At 39.6% G+C, this 16,899-nt stretch overlaps 1 protein-coding gene across 2 annotated transcripts; it reads right to left on the bottom strand.

Annotated features, from left to right (window-relative positions):
* Window positions 1-252: 252 nt before the first annotated feature.
* Window positions 253-15,906, bottom strand: LOC311045482 (nuclear GTPase SLIP-GC-like). 2 transcript variants are annotated; one of them, XM_084057366.1, is made up of 17 exons: window positions 15,824-15,906; window positions 14,188-14,242; window positions 13,810-13,906; window positions 13,327-13,546; window positions 9,352-9,615; window positions 8,968-9,159; window positions 8,666-8,859; window positions 8,375-8,468; window positions 8,174-8,264; window positions 7,891-8,012; window positions 7,320-7,642; window positions 7,077-7,191; window positions 6,601-6,709; window positions 4,563-4,696; window positions 3,371-3,452; window positions 3,177-3,255; window positions 253-1,082 (listed from the first exon to the last, which is right to left on the bottom strand). In XM_084057366.1, the coding sequence occupies exons 1-17, from the start codon at window positions 15,887-15,889 to the stop codon at window positions 650-652; spliced, it is 2,670 nt and encodes an 889-aa protein (XP_083913492.1). In that variant the 5' UTR covers window positions 15,890-15,906; the 3' UTR covers window positions 253-649. The 2 variants fall into 2 exon arrangements, with proteins under 2 accessions (XP_083913492.1, XP_083913493.1); XM_084057367.1 differs by having other exon boundaries at window positions 13,810-13,903.
* Window positions 15,907-16,899: the final 993 nt, after the last annotated feature.

Here is a 16,899-nt window from a genome sequence, read left to right as displayed (position 1 = left end):
AGAAATCTGAAAGACCGGTTTCGTTTAATGACTATAGAGATACTGTGCACCGATTTGCGTGATTTTTGGACAAAATCTGTAGGAGTACTGTCAAAAAATATGTTTTGCACAAATCGGCCTCCTGGTGGCGCTATAAAAGGCCCATGCCAAAAAATTGGGGCAAAGGTTCTGAATTGGCATCCAGGCAGTGTGTGTGCACAGTTTCGCTGCGATCAAGCCAACGGTGCCGGAGATAAGCTGGTGACAGACGGACGGACACACGGACGGACACACGGACGGACGGACGGGGTGGAAAACATACTCTCTCGCCATGCCTTTCGGCCTGGCGGAGACAATAAGCAACTACACTTTAGAAACAAGCCCAAATGAGCAACTACACTTCAGAAACAAGCCCAAATAATCAACTACACTTTAGAAACAAGCCCAAATAATCAACTACACTTTAGAAACAAGCCCAAATAAGCAACTACACTTCAGAAACAAGCCCAAATAATCAATTACACGTTAGAAACAAGCCCAAATAATCAACTACACTTTAGAAACAAGCCCAAAATATTGATATACCAATATTTTATACCAATATTTATGAGCGACTTTACAGAAAAACAAGCCCAAAGTCGCTCATAATAAGCGGACTTGGCAACACTGCCTAGGACTCATTCACATTTAGACCTGATTCACATGTTTTTAGCTTATCTATCCACGTCTCTTGTGCGTGTGATAGTTTTTCTTTCAAATCAGCCCCCTCTACTCTTTCAATCGCCCAGAATTTAAAATCTGTGGCTGAATGGCCAAGCTCGGCGAAGTGTTTTGCTAGAGTCTTAGGCTTATTGAGTTTTATATCACTCTTATGATTCGCTATCCTTATTTTCAATGGGCAATCCGTTTCTCCTATGTACAGTTTGGGACAAGGACATCGGATTGCATATATCACATTGTCTGTGTCACATGTTGTCCGGGTTTTCAGGTGGAAAATCTCTCTGGTGTGAGGATTGATGAATTCTTCAAGATCAGCAGATTGTGGGCAACAGGAGCAGGGCTTTCCACAGGGCTTATGGTGTCCAGTAAGTCGTAGGCTCCGTCTGAAAGCAACAATAGGTTTGTCTTTAAACGTTTCATGGAGTTCCAACACATCCCGTTTGATTAAGACAACTTTTGATTTCATTTACCGATGGAGAATATTGACTGAAATTCTATCTATTGGATGAGTGTCTTTGTTTTGGTTGGAGTAGAGCATGGGGTGCCCACACTTTTTTGAGAACTACCTTTAAAATGACTAGCTCAGCAAGATCTACCAACCAAACAAAATGTATCCTGTTGCTGAAAATACTTAAAAAAAATTTACCTGAGGAGGCTTTGGAATAGCGGCGCTGGAGTTAAGACAAACGCACTTGGAATGAAATAGTGAAAAGGAATGAAAAGACTTCCTCCCATTCTGTATGGAAGACAAGTGGTATTTTTTCGGGTAATGCTACTTATGTTTGCGTGCAAGTGCAACACTCTTGAAAACAAAGCATTGCATTGTGGGTTTGACTACTACTGCCCTGAAGGGAGCTGACAGGCCCTTCTTGATGTCAATCAATCAAGTCACTTTCATTCAAGTGCCAGACGCCAAAAAGAGGAGTTTCGTGATTTTTGTTTATAAATATTATTTTCATTATTGTCATTATTTTTGCATGGCATCTAGTAGCTGCACAGCCTTTATGATAAATCTACTTTTTGGGCGCCCCTGGATTAGAGCATCTCTGTCAGAGTGTGAAACCCTCTTCTACGTTTCTTTTTTTTTCTCCAATAGAATAGCATGGATATAATCCCTGTCTATGAATCTGGCATGCATCTACTGTGATTTGATTATCTATTCAGATCTGCTGGAGCATAAACGTTTAAGACTTATAAACGGACTCACTGCTGATTGGCTTGATTCCCAGCTTAAAAGTCTTTAATAAGGATAAGGATTAGATAAGGATTTTCTGACATGTCTATGTAGTCAATGAATTGGAAATTCTCTTCTGCTACATGTTGCCCTCACTTGCTTTTTCCATTCTCTTAAGCCTAATCTCATTCCCCGCCTACTCAGATGACTCTGTGCTCTGATTGGCTGATGCTAGTGCACTAGCTTTGCACTCCAACTTAAAAGTTCAGGGTTTGGGAGGTGAACCTACTCTAGAATGCTGCCAGCTTCAAGACGATAAGGAAAAGCTTCAAATGCTCATTTACAGAGACATTATATTGTAACTTGAAGGTAATTTTGCGCCAAGCCTACTCCGTGTGAATAGAGCTTTAGTCTTTAGTTCCAAAAATAACATAATGTTATTATCGCCGATATCTGATCCATACAAGTGGTCATTAAAGGAAAAGCAGCGCCTCTGCTTTGTTACAATCTAAATATATGGAAAGATTTCCCAACGCAAGAACACATTTAAAATTCATATTTTAAGAGATTTTTGAAAAAGTAAGTCCACAAATAGGCCATTTCCCGAAGTACCTCTCGGCCCCATCGGAATGGCACGAGTCGCAACGTGTCACAGCAGGAATCTGTAACATAACGCCACCGTACTGAAATGCATTGAGACTATGCCATGGGAATTACAATATTCTACACCAGGGGTCAGGGGCGGAACAACATATTTTGAGATGGGGTCCGAAGCCAAATACATATCATTTTGGAGGTCCTTGACGTGAAAAAGTTTGAGAACCAGCGAGCAACTTTTTTGGGGGGCTTTTCTCATTTACTCGAGTACTGCACTTAAGTAAAATGTTTGAGGTACTGTTACTTTAGTGAAGTATTTCCAAGCATATTATCTATAATTTTACTTCTACTCCACTACAGTACATCTCAGAGAGAAATATTGTACTTTTTACTCCACTACAATTATTTGAAAACTTAAGGTACTTTGTATTTATTATTACGTCCCTGATATAGCAGCTTACGTTTTTCGGATAACTGTTAGAATTTAGAGGACATTTTTAGAATTGGCCTCAGGTCTTAAAAAGTGCCAGAAGGACTTCGGAGTGCTGGCTATTATTTTCTTATCGTGATAAACGTCACACAAATTGAGATTATGATTATCAATTTTTAAACATGTCATCACTTTCGCACGGTCAATTTGCTAGTGCTATTCATACTTTAATCCTCGACAGAGAACAATAAAATAAAGTATAAAAACATTATTCACCTTCTATTTGCAGCCGAATCTGCAGTCTCTTTCAGTTTCTCATGGCATGTCTTCACTTTTCCATATTCCTCAGTGACATCTGTAACAACATTGTTTCACATTTATTTCACCACGGTATCCAAATGTATATATTTTGTAACAATTATGCAATTTTAATACACACCACTGATTGATTATGCAATTATTTCTGTTACCTGGGACTGACGTGGCATTTTTCTTGAGTGACTGGTCAATGGATGTCTGCATATCATCGTGGAGTGTTCTCAGTAACATATCCTGAAATGAAGATAAACTGTTCAGTGCCAGAATTAAATGCATGACAAGTGAATCTAGATCTTTCAATAAATGTTCTACAGTATAAGGAAACACGCACGCACGCACGCACGCACGCACGCACGCACGCACGCACGCACGCACGCACGCACGCACGCACGCACACACACACACACACACACACACACACACACACACACACACACACACACACACACACACACACACACACACACACACACACACAGTATACTGTGTCAGTAGTAATGGCCTGGCCCGCATTCCCCAGCTGTTCTTAACCACTTAAACCCCATATGGTTGAGCGGTGTTCCTCAGGGCTCTACTAGTGTCTTTTCTGTTATTGTGGGGAAAGCTTTCGCTGGAAATAGCAGGATGCTGGGGTTTAAGTGGTTAAGACGAAATAACTGCCAATATTTCTTGAGCAAGGGATAATGTATGTATAGGGAGGTAGTCATTATTGAAATTTAAAGCCCGACAGGGTGATTATGCACCGAGGCGGATCCCGCTTATTACACGGCTACTTAATAAATTGACCCAAAAGTAGCAACAAAACGAAGTATTTCCTTGCTTACGGCAAAGAAAGTATTCCATAAGTATTGGGCTGGGTAGACAAGTTCGCCTCGGAAAACAAATGACAGTAGTCCATAAGGTAACCGAGAGACTCGGCCCAAAACACACTCGCCCCCATTCTTTACCACCGGATTTGCGAATAATACCGCCGGATTTGCCCCAGTGCGCCACTATAAACAAGGGAGTGTAGAGGATCAAATAGAATCACTTTTCGGTCATTGCATTGTCTATTTCTCACTTCAAATGTTTTCAAAAACATTCTTGAGACCAACGTTTAGTTGTAAATGACATTGTTTGTTTGTTTACATGGCTGTCATGTTGGATAAAGCATAAAACCAAGCAGCACAGTTTGACATGTGATTAGACAGCGGCTCAACGGTCATTATCCAGAAATAATGACCGATGACTGACCAATCAGAATCGAGCATTCAACCAAGCCGTGTAATAAGCATATATAACCTCATTAGAAAAGTGTGAGCAGTTGGAATGTGGTCTGTTTCTGAGATAGAGTGGTAGACAAACCTTCAGCTGTGTCATGAGCTCCATCATGTCTGTCTTAGCCTTTTTAAACATGGCCGGTTTTGATGCCTTGAGATGCTCGTCCATTGCCTTCCACATGTTGAACCGCATGCGTGTTCCTCTGCAACCTGCTGCTTCTACACGGTGGTGGAAAAAGTACAACAATGTGTTACTTAAGTAAAAGTATTAATACTGCAATGTAGAAACACCCTGTTACAAGTCAAAGTCCGGTAATCAAAATGTACAGTAATAAGTATACGCATCAAAATAATACTTAAAGGATAATTTTGGACTAAAGTTTTCTTACCTTTTCTATGACGTTATGATATCTTAGGATGAATGGTACAGTAGAAAAATTTCATAACTCCACCCCTGAGCCGCCACAGCTTAAAAGGTGCGCGGATAGGCCTTAGGTTAGATCACATATTTTAATAGCTTTTTTTCTTTCTTTTTTTTGGTGAGATCTGACGTTCATAGTGACAGAACACTATGCAACCAAAAAAAAAAAAAAAACAGAAGTCTCGCTAGACGAGATTGAAATCTCGAGATTTCAATCTCGTCTAGCGAGACTTCTGTTTTTTTTTTTTTTTTTTTTTTACAGTGTTCTGTTACTATGAACGTCAGATCGCACCAAAAAAAAAAAAAAATATGCTATTAAAATACGCGATCTAGCGCAAGGCCTATTGGCGCACGTTATAAGCTGTGGTGGACCTGGGATGGAGTTATGACATTTTTAGATATCATAACGTCATACAAAAGGTAAGAAAACCTTGGTCCAAAATTCCCCTTTAAAGTACCGAATGTAAAATAACTCATTATGCAGACTGTCCCGTTTCACAACTTACAGTATCATTATGTGTAAAATGTATTCAAAAGAATCATTTGAAAATACCAGATCTACAAGTGCACAACACGTTGCATCACGACGTGTTGTGTGCTTGTAGATCGGCTATTTTCAAATAGCCAAAGTTTAAATAGGGCTGAAGTGGTTAATTTATGTTTTGGAATAATAGTAACTAAAGTTTTCAAATAATTGTAGTGGAGTAAAAAGTGCAATATTTGTCTCTGGGATGTAGTGGAGTAGAAGTAAAATGAGACAGTTTTTAAGTTGCTTGATTCAGTATTTAGATATTTGATTTTCATTTTAACAGACACGCCCCCTTCCTATACAAACCCATTATAACTTCAAACTACATTTTTAACATGTTAGATTCATCAAAAACACCCGTCCTTGGTTCTGGTGACTCACCCTGCCCTCCTAATACATTTTTTTCTTTTTCTTTCTTTTATTTAATTTCTTTATTGTATTTATTTTTTTCATTTTCCAAAAAAAATAATAATTGAAAAGACACGGCCTCCTCATGTGATAGAAGGACAATATCAGTCACCAGAACCAAGGACGGGTGTTTCCGATGAATCTAACATGGTTAAAATGGAGTTTGAAGTTACAATGGGTTTGTAGGGGGCGTGTATGTAGGGGGCGTGTCTGATAAAATGGATATCAAATATCTAAATACTGAATCAAACAACTTAAAAACTGTCCGGGGTGCTCCCAAAAGCCTGAGTAGACGATAAAATTACCCAAAGTTTTTTTGAAAGTGAAATATCCCTTTAAGCGGATAATTCCCAATGTACTTTTTCCCTTCCTAGAAATGTAGTGGGGTCAAAAGTAGGTATCCAAAAATACAGATACTCAAAACAATTGCTAAATACAGTACTCAAATGTGCGTCTTTGTTACTGTCCACCACTGCATGTAACTGCATACATGCTGTCAGTTAGATTGACACATTTGTAATGTCCTATTGTCTCTTCTGTTCTTTCGACGGATTGAAGTTACATTAGTCTGCCAGCCTGCAGATGGAAGTTTCACATGCTTATTAGTCTCCTCTCATGCAAGTATTATAGGCTTCTATGAAAATGGTTGCATACCAGGCATTACCAGCACTCTTACTGCCAAGGAGGGCATGTGAAAACGACTCTCCCACTGCCTATGCCAGTAAGTAAGTCAAATACTGGCATTGTTGTGAAAACATGGCTTACTGTCATAACATGGCTGCATGGATTCCTGGATTGACTTTTCTAGACTGGAGTAGATGTTTTTCTTTTCATCACGGATGACATTGACAAGTTTTGCCTTCAATTTCTCCTCCTGTTCAAGAAAAGAAAAGAAAAGAAAAGAAAAGAAAAGAAAAGAAAAGAAAAGAAAAGAAAAGAAAAGAAAAGAAAAGAAAAGAAAAGAAAAGAAACGGAACACTCCGATTATAGAGAAGAAAAACGCATAGTCTACTTATGGAAATTGGCTTCCATCAGATGAAGCATTATAAATCAAGTTGCATATCAGTTGCCGATTAATAACAGAATTATTCACAAATGTCATGGCAAATAAATAAATACATAAATAAATTGTAATAATAAAAATAATAATAACAATTATTATTATTATTACCCTTATTATTATTATTGTGTCTATATCTTACTTCGGAGACAAAACTCATCAAAATGAGGTGTAGTTATACCTCTGTCTTGAGAAATGTCATCTGCAATGCAACCTCTTTGTGCATGTCACTCAGGCTGTCAAGTGTGAATCTATTGATGGCCTTTTTGATGGGTCCAGTCGCTCGTCCTTCATTCCTGAAATGGATAGGATCTGCATTGAGTTAAGGAAGCCCTTTTAGACACGCCCTCCCTCTTCCCGTTTCATTAGATTAATATGCCGGAAGGTAGACATGTTTTTATGACTGCTGACAGTAGGTACTTACGGGAAGGTCTCGCCAAACTTTGCATCAATCGCTTCTCTCATGCATTTAGATAATCTCTCATTGAGATTCACTGTGATCCTTGTTTTGACTTTTGGCTTGTAAATGCCGTTGTTCTCAACTAAAGATTTACATTTCGTATAATGGTCGCAGACTTTTTTGGCACGCTTCAAGACTTCCTCACACGATTCTTCTGACGGCAAAATCACATCATCGAGGCATTTTTCAAAAGCCTCATGACACTTTGTCATGGACTGATGGACGTTATTGATCCATTCCTGAAGTCTTGTTTCCAGGTGTTTGCACACGTTTGCTTTGAGGGAGTCCTGAAATCAAATTTGGCACTCAGAACAATAGAGCCATAATAATGTAGACCTGTGTGTGTGTGTGTGTGTGTGTGTGTGTGTGTGTGTGTGTGTGTGTGTGTGTGTGTGTGTGTGTGTGTGTGTGTGTGTGTGTGTGTGTGTGTGTGTGTGTGTGTGTGTGTGTGTGCGTGCGTGCGTGCGTGCGTGCGTGCGTGCGTGTGTGTGTGTGCGCGTGCGCTTGCACGGGTGCGTGTGTGCCATGTTCATACCGTTCCTTGAGTATTCGCCCCTTTCATCAAAGAAAGTATTCCATAGGCTCCGTTGACATAATAATTGGTCTTTGAGTGACGGTCACTGAGATCTTCCAGAAAACACTTAAGTTTGGGTATTTCTGGGGGGGGGGGGGGGGGGGGGGGGGAACGTTTCAGTCCAAAATGTATGTTGTCTGTTTACGTTTGTTTTGAGATTTAAAATATGTTATTTTCACACTAATGCAAATTGTTAAATCCATACTATTACACATTATTAGTAAATTGTAAAGTCTTGTCCTACCAGTGTCTACTTCTTGCAGATACTTTGGCCTTTTGAACAAAGAGCTGACTGTGAACACTTGGAAAAAGTCACGTTTTCCGCTGAAATGTTTCTGAAAAACAAAACAAAAAAACAACAACAATAATAATAATAAAATAAAAAGTAATAATAATGCTGGGGAAAAAAAGGGCCTTTAATGTCTGTCTGTAAAACGTACAGTACCTTGATTTGTCTTTTCTTTTCAAATGCCTCAAATTTCTTTTTCAGTTCTTCCTTGACATCTTGGTTGGTTCGCAATACACGATCACGTTTTGACCTGGAATAAAATGTGAAATTTTACTCTGTTCTATTATAATTAATTTCCATCTAAAATCTTTAGCACTGAAAACTATAACCTAATATGTTTTTGATAGGCAGGCATTCTTAGCAAACAACGTGGTACCCTCTCAGAAAGAGAGGTACGAGGTACCCCCCCCCCCCCCCCCCCCCCAAGAAAGTAAAAAAGAAACTCACATGCTCAGTCTCAGTTGGTCTTCGTCTGGAACGCCAAGAACATCAGATTTGGTGCAGATGAAACTGATGCTTTGACACTCTCCACCGTTTCCAATGAGACCAATGGTTTCCTTTAAGATATCCCATGGATCCTTCTCTGAAACTGCTCGACATTTGTCACTCACAATCCACACAGCAGCGCAATTTCGAACAAACTATGGGAGAAAATAATTGAATAATCTTACACAGATATTGATATTAAATAATAGAATTGAAATGTAATACATTCTCATTATATGATTTGAATTTATAATTGAATTGACCTTTTTCCACATTTCATCTCTGCTCCTGTTACAGTCTCCGGTTCCAGGAAGATCAACAAGGGTAACATGCTGAAGAAGTTCGCTGGCATTTGGTACCTTAATGGTAACAGACTTCACTAGTGGCCAATACTGTCTTTTTCTGGTACGGTCACGCCTTGTGTACCTTGCAAGTACTTTGGATAGCTCTGAGGACTGTAACACACATTGAGGTGAATGAATTTATTTATTTACTTACTTACCTTTTTCTTTTTACAGTGAACAAATGCAACCACATTTGGATCATCTATTCTACAACCATATCACTCTAACACTCATAATTAAATTTCCACCTTGGTTTTGAGGTCAGAAATCAAGGGCCGTTAGGTAGAAAAAAACGTAACTTACTTTTTTACATTCAATTATCTTCTTTTTGGATTGGAGAAATTCCGGAATATCTGTAAAATTCTTGTCGTCCATGTAGTCCGCAACATCTGCAGAGTTCCCAACATCTTTTCCATACAGTGCTGAGAACTTTTCCTTGATATCATCATCATCATCATCATCATCATCATCATCGTCGTCGTCGCTATCAGCGTTGTCTCTATCACCTTCCTCATTTTGCTCATTGTCAGATTTCTTTATCAAACACCACAACTCATCTTCCCAGTCCTAAGAAAAAAGAAAACAGAAAAAAAAAGAGGCAAAAATCTATAAAATCTCATAATACATGACAACAGTCCTGTTGCAACATTGTGTACAAATGAACAGTGGTGTAAAGTAACTAAGTACATTCACGCACATTCAGTACATTCAAGTAGGCCTATTGTACTTCAGTACAATTTATTATGGTATTTTTTACTTTACTGGAGTATGTTTAAATGTCAGTACTTTTACTTCTACTCCACTACATCTCAGAGGCAAATATTATATTATATCCACAACAATTATTTGAAAACTTTTTCCACCACTGCCATTTTGTCATTTTGAACATATAACTAGTAGGGGTCTGTAACAACGTATACATTTACATGAGTACTGCTACATTTTTACGGGGCCAGAGCTCAGCTCTGGACCTGTTTTGTTATTGGCAGTATTCTGTCACTTCTTCTTTTTCTGCCACTTTTCGCAGTTCTGGCTGAACCGCGCTGTCGCTTTTTACGAAACTCGGCCATATGGTAGATGGTCATGAAAAACGATCAAAAAATAATTCTCACAATCTTTCGTCCAAAGGTGGCGCTATAGCACTCAATTGAAAATGCCAACTTTGACCAGGTACAACTCATGCCCTGTTTGACCTACAGCCATGAAACTTGGATACACATAATATGCGTCTCTTCATGTTGAACAACTTTCACCCTCTGACTTTTGACCTCTGACCTTTAGATCTCCCACCATTTTTGTAGGCAGAGGTCCAAAGTTCAAGTGTTAAACGTTTCGTGCAGATTGCTCAAAAATCCCAGGAGGAGATAGATTTTAACTATTACAGTTTTATGAAAATTATTCATCTGTGCCTAAAACATACATGCAGACTCACATTTCTTTGAAACTTTGCAGAAATGTACAGGGTCATTCCAAATATCACTGAAACCAATCTTACTCCAATTGGCCAAAAGGGGGCGCTATAACAATTTTTTGAAAAGGCAGACTTTAAACAGGCATAAGTCATGCCTCGTTTGGCCGAAAGTCGTGAAACTTGCTTACACATGTGCCTTGACTCATGAGGAACACACGTATCGATTTGACCATTAAGCTCCGCCCTTAGATTTTCCGCAATTTTGAGCAGTTTGAAAAATATTTGTTTTTGCCAGTTCTGGCTTAACCGTGCATACGCTTTTTACGAAACTCGGCCATATGGTAGATGCTCATGAAAAACTACCAAGAAATAATTCTCACACTCATTCGTCAAAGGGTGGCGCTATAGCACTCAATTGAAAGTGCCAACTTTGAACAGGTACAACTCATGCCCTGTTTGACCTACAACCATGAAACTTCGATACACACATGCGTCTCTTCATGCCCGACAACTTTCGTGGTCTGACTTTTGACCTCTGACCTTTAGATCGCCCACCATTTTGAATTATATGAAAAACAGCCATTGGCTCATAACTTCTGCATTTTTTCACTTATGGAAAATCCGCCGCTTTTGTTTTGTCGGCAAAGGTCCTAAATTCATGTGTAAAATGTTTTGTGCAGATTACTCAAAAATCCCAGGAGGAAATAGATTTTAACTATTACAGTTTTATGAAAATTATTCATCTGCCCCTAACACATACATGCAAGACTCACATTTCTTTGAAACGTTGCAGTAATGTAGAGAGTCATTCCAAATATCACTGAAACCAATCTCACTCCAATTGGCCAAAGGGGGGCGCTATAGCAATTTTTTGAAAATGCAAACTTTAAACAGGCAAAAGTCATGCCTCGTTTGGCCGAAAGTCGTGAAACTTGCTTACACTTGTGCCTTGACTCATGAGGAACACATCTATCGCTTTGACCAGTAAGCTCCACCCTTAGATTGTCCGCAATTTTGAGCAGTTTGAAAAACACTTAAACCCAGGATTTTTCAGCTATTTGCGTGAAACTGTATCATCTGTGTGATCTCCTTTTTCACAGTTACTTGTCTGTTGGGCCAATGGCATCTCCCTTAAATGAATGCCTCACAATCGCAAGGTCGCCAGTTCAAGCCTCACTTGATGCAGACTTAATTTAAGTTGAATTGCAAACAACATGACTGTATCAATGAATACATGTGCAAATGGTAAAGATAACCTGAAATGCTTATTTGAGAGTACGTTTTTTCAACGTATGACATACTTCATTCTGAAAATAGCTGATCTACAATCTCACAACTTTTCATGGTTTGTGAGCTTGTAGATCGGCTACTTTCACTAGTTTTGGTTCTGAGGAGATGTACAATTTCTTCATTGGTAAATGGTTTGTGAATGAGTGATCTTAGTGTTAGTGAAACAGGGGCTTGGTTCATGAAAGAAGGCAAGAGTTTATGATCTTCAACAGACAACATCAGCCTGGACAAAGCTATAGCACTATAGGTAGTGTTGCAGCCTATTAGTCTGAAGGTTGAGAGTTCGAATCCTGTTAATGGCAGTAGGTTGAGATGTCCAATCAAACCATTATGTTTCCATCTCTCTCTCTCATCAATCTATTGTTTCCATGTCACTCTCTCTCTCTTCAATCTATTCCGTTTCCATGTCTCTCTTTCTCTCTCTATTCACTGGCCCCGTATTATCGCTGCTTGCAGCTATATTTAGAGCTTGTATTTTCACTTGTATTGATATGTTTTATAGATTTCTGGAAATGTTTTGAATTTTTTGGAAACTTTCAGCAATATAGCAATGCATCGTTTTAAAAGGTAATTTGTACTTTTACTCAAGTACAAACTTGACTGAGCAACTTATACAGATGTGCCATTTCAAAACTTCAAATGTCCTGCCATCGCCAAGACAGTCAATTTTCAGGGGATTCCCAGGGCAATAAGAGGGACAAAGAAGGGCATTTAAAATGCTGAATTATTTTGATGATCACTGCTTTTATGATGCTAATTAATTTGAGCAACTGGTCAAGGACCTCTTCAAATCACCTTTCGCCTCATAATGAGTCTGACACCTTCTTCAACACACAGTCTTTTGTTCTCATGTATATGGATGTCTGTTGAAGGGAAAAACGGGGGGGTGTAGTGACAACTTCTTTTCAGGGGCAAAACAGTGCATTTTTAAGGGCAGAAAAGGGAGGGAAAAAATGCATTTTCAGGGCACGTTCAGGGAAAGAACAGTAAGGTGTGAAGTTTTGAAGTGGCACATCTGTATGTGTAGTTGAATAATAGTCCATTTGACCATCTAGTATAATTTGACTCGAGCGCTGGGGTTGTATACTTTGTCCACCAATGCTTATAACATAATAGTATGCTTTATGTCAGTGTTTCCAAAACTGGGGGTCCCCAAATAATTTTTGGGGGTCCCCAGATGATTAGCTTTATGTGCAACATTGTTTTCTCACTCAACAGTAAACAACCAACATCCAGCATAAGTGTACACAGGGTAGATCTGCACATTTCTAAAGTGACATTTTAAGGACTTTTAGACCTTTTTAATACCAAATTGGCCAAATTGTCAAATATTACGTAAGGCAAACATTGTGAAAATAGCCAATATACAAGCTCACACCGCCTCGCAGAGCTTATAGTTTGTGGCTATTTTCACAATATTTATCTGTGGAAACAAGTCAAACTAAATGTAATGGCTACAATTCTATGTGCTTGTCAGGGTTGGGGTCCCCAGTTGAAATGTGATTATTTTGGGGGGTCGCAGCCTGAAAGGTTCGGGAACACTTGCTTTATGTAACGACGACAATGTTGTTTTTTACCTTTGCTGGGATGAATTCGATCTCCGCTATGTAGTTGGAGTCTGTCATGTTTGCCTGCACTTGAATCATGACTGAGGTACAAGCATTGCCGTCACCTCCAGAAGGCAGGAGATTCTTCTCACCGATAATGGCATTTATCAGAGAGCTTTTCCCAGCTCCTGTTCTACCAAAGACACCCACCAGCTCCGTTTTGCTGCTCTCCAAATCTCTGATTTTTGCCCTGTTGCGAAAAACAAAAAAACTATAACAAACTTTGAAAGTTTCAACTTTTAATTTAATGTAATTTAATTTAACATTAATAATCCATAATAATTATAAATACACTAAAATAAATAATATTTCATTTTATATTAAACACATGTCACATGACTTCGATCACGTGTTTTTTTGGGATCCCTTTCATGTAGCCGCATCAAATTCATTGAGGATCTGCGTACGGGGTTAATGTACAGTAAACCAATAAAAAGACCATTTCATACTCACTTTAGAAATGTGTTGAGCTCTGTCTCCTGATGACTGAGTTTCTCGTAGACATCATTCATGATGCCCTTCACCTCAGCTAATTCAGCTAATGCAGCTTCTGTGATGGAAACAAAACCATTGTTGTGTAGCAGCCAGTGGTGGAAAGTAACTAAGTACATGTACTCAAGTACAGTAATTAAGTACAAATTTTTTTTTTTCTTTTTTCACGCACGCAGGCACGCAGGCACGCACGCACGCAAGCGCGCACACACACACGCACGCACACACGCACGCACGCACGCACCGCACCGCACCGCACGCACACACACACACACACACACACACACACACACACACACACACACACACACACACACACACACACACAAGGGTTTTTACCGTCAGGAATCTTCAGGTCCCTCATTTTCTCAGTAAGTTCCTCAGAAGAATCTGCCTGAAAGAATACACACAGGTGTTAAGGGCGCGCTCCCACCGCACTTTTATTTTACCTCTGGGGCAGAATCTGCCAATGCTTTGTCAATGCAAATGCGTGGATTCACGCAAGAGCAGATTTTTCCGCTTGTCGCGCAGACCTTGCGTTTATCCGCTCTACACGCAGAAGCATAAAACTGCTGGATGGAACGAGCTGATTTTCCTCCTCTGTCCAATCGGGTAAGTCGAAGGCGGACCGTCCCAAGACTCAGGAAGCAACATGGTGCTCTCAGTGGACCAACTGGTTGTAGCTGTTGCATCTCACCCACTACTTTATGATTTGACCATGAAAGAGTTCCATTTGACTGACATTAAAGAACTGGCCTGGTTGTGTTACAAGTCAGTGCGGTCGCAAAGGCTTTAGGTTAGTGTAATAATATATTTAGTGTAATAATATTACTCTAACTATATATTTAATAGCCTTGTCAGTTAAAAATAGTCTTCACTTTTGCACTTGGGGTTCGTACATCTACATACAGATTCAGATTTAAAATATAAAGTGCTTACCCCGTGGCCACGTATTTTACAATCATGTACGGACACTCAGAAGTACCCGTATCTTCCGTATTGTTCAATAAAAAAGCATTTTAATCCGATTGGTGGCCAATTTCCCATAGAGTTATAATGTACCAACAGTGCAATACACCTCTCAACCGCTAGGGTCGCGCAGTTGAAAGCATACGGAGAAAATGACCACTGATTGGATTAAAATGCTTTTTATTGAACAATACGGAAGATACGGATACTTATGAGGGCCCGTACATGATTGTAACATCCGTGGTCATGGGGTAAGTACTTTATATTTTAAATCTGAATGTGTATGTAGATGTACGAACCCCAAGTGTGAAAGTGCAAAGGCATTCTTTTGTCTAGTGTCTAGTGGCGGTGCGGGCTACGGGGACGGTCTTGAATGTGAGTGACAGGTGCGTCACAGCGTTTTTAGCGGTGCCAGCCGCTCTACGTTTGACCGTGTCTGGGTGTTATGTCCGAGCACGAGAAATGAGCTCGACCTCATGACCTCACAGTTGCACACACACACAAACACACACACTCTGCCTTTATGACCTCAGGAGACCACATGCTGACCTCAAGTGAAGAACAATGCCCCACCAGCCCCCCTCCCTGCTTAAGTCAACAACCTCTCTCACACACACACACACACACACACACACACACACACACACACACACACACACACACACACACACACACACACACACACACACACACACACACACACACACACACACACACACACTTAACATTGTTTCTCTAGTTCATATATAGCCCGATTAAATAAACTCCTCAAAGGCATCGCTTCCTTCACACAGGGTGTGATTTTTTTAGAATCCGCTGGCTGCAAAAAACTGTGGCCGCGCACAACCTGCGTTTAACAGCAGCCAGCCAACTTTTGGTGAGAGCGTGCCCTAGCTGAGCATTTCCCAACATGTAAAAATACACACGTTTATGCATATTGCATTTTTAAGTATTTTAAGTACATATTTGTTCATTATATTTATCTGGTAATTTGACTAAATAGTACCTCTGGCACCGTAGACATGGCACTGTAAAACTGTGGATCTGCGATCTCAGGTTCTCTGCTGGCCATCTTGAGCTGTTAAAAAAATGTGAAACTACAAAACAAACATACAAGAGAGCACTCATTAGCAGTGGTTAGGACAAAGTACCCAACCGCAGTCCTTGAGTCAAAGTAGGCCATACATGGGCAACTGGCGGCCCAGGGGCCACATGCGGCCGCCACTGCCCGCTTTAATTACTTCAGTCTATATTATAGTAGCTTAATGACTAGTGTTACAATTCTATTGTCTTTTTTATGTCCAATGTATTTGTATTTAAGTTCATAAAGTCAACATAAGTATAACTAAATGCATTTGAAAATACAAAAATGTAACTTTTCAGGATTCCAATTCAGAAATAGCAAAAAAAAACAATCAGGATTCCAATTCAAAAATAGCAGATCTATAAGCTCAAAACACGTCGCACTGCAACACGGTTTGAGCTTGTAGATCGGCTATTTTTTCTACTTTTGTGTGACATAGATTGGTGAAGTACGGCATTAATTTACGAAAAAGGTTAAAATACGGAGATAAGAGGTATATGCAATGTGGACCTCTGGAGTGAGTGTGGAAATATATAGTGGCCCTCTACATCATCAAAGTTGCCCACCCCTGAAGTAGGCTATAGATACTATACTACTCAAATATTACTCAACTGCAAAGTTGCTCTCTCAAGTACTGGAGTACTTGCTTTTAAAAACACTACGTAACAAAATGGTGTAACAATTTACTCAAGTTAAGATAAAGATCTTTCTAAAAGAAGCCAGTTCTCCAGTGCCCACTTCCTGAAAGTGCCCTGTTCTCAGTGCCCACTCATAATAATGCCCAGTTAGTGAAGTGGTTCTCAAACGTTTTCATGTCAAGGACCCCAACATTGAAATGTATTTGGCCACAGACCCCCATCTGAAAAGGTGTTGTGCCATGGACCCACATACAAGATTTTAGTTTGTTTCAGAAATATTCCAACTATTCCCCTTTTCTTTTTTCAAAGATTATTTGAAAATAGCAGACCTACAAGCTCACGATGCAACACGATGCGACG

This window comes from Gymnoscopelus microlampas, assembly GCF_963454915.1.
Source record: "Gymnoscopelus microlampas genome assembly, chromosome: 5".
Taxonomy (NCBI): domain Eukaryota; kingdom Metazoa; phylum Chordata; class Actinopteri; order Myctophiformes; family Myctophidae; genus Gymnoscopelus; species Gymnoscopelus microlampas.
Note: the sequence above shows the minus strand (reverse complement) of the source record. Positions and strands in the feature narration are given on the sequence as shown.

Bases quoted from the DNA above. Each gene is read 5' to 3' on its own strand.
- LOC311045482 (XM_084057366.1), bottom strand. From the start codon at position 15,889: ATGGCCAGCAGAGAACCTGAGATCGCAGATCCACAGTTTTACAGTGCC. The intron at 8,013-8,173 runs GTAGGACAAGAC...CCCCCCCCCCAG, and splicing joins TCTGCAAGAAGTAGACACTG to AAATACCCAAACTTAAGTGT. The intron at 6,710-7,076 runs GTATAACTACAC...TTTCTTGAACAG, and splicing joins TGACATTTCTCAAGACAGAG to GAGGAGAAATTGAAGGCAAA.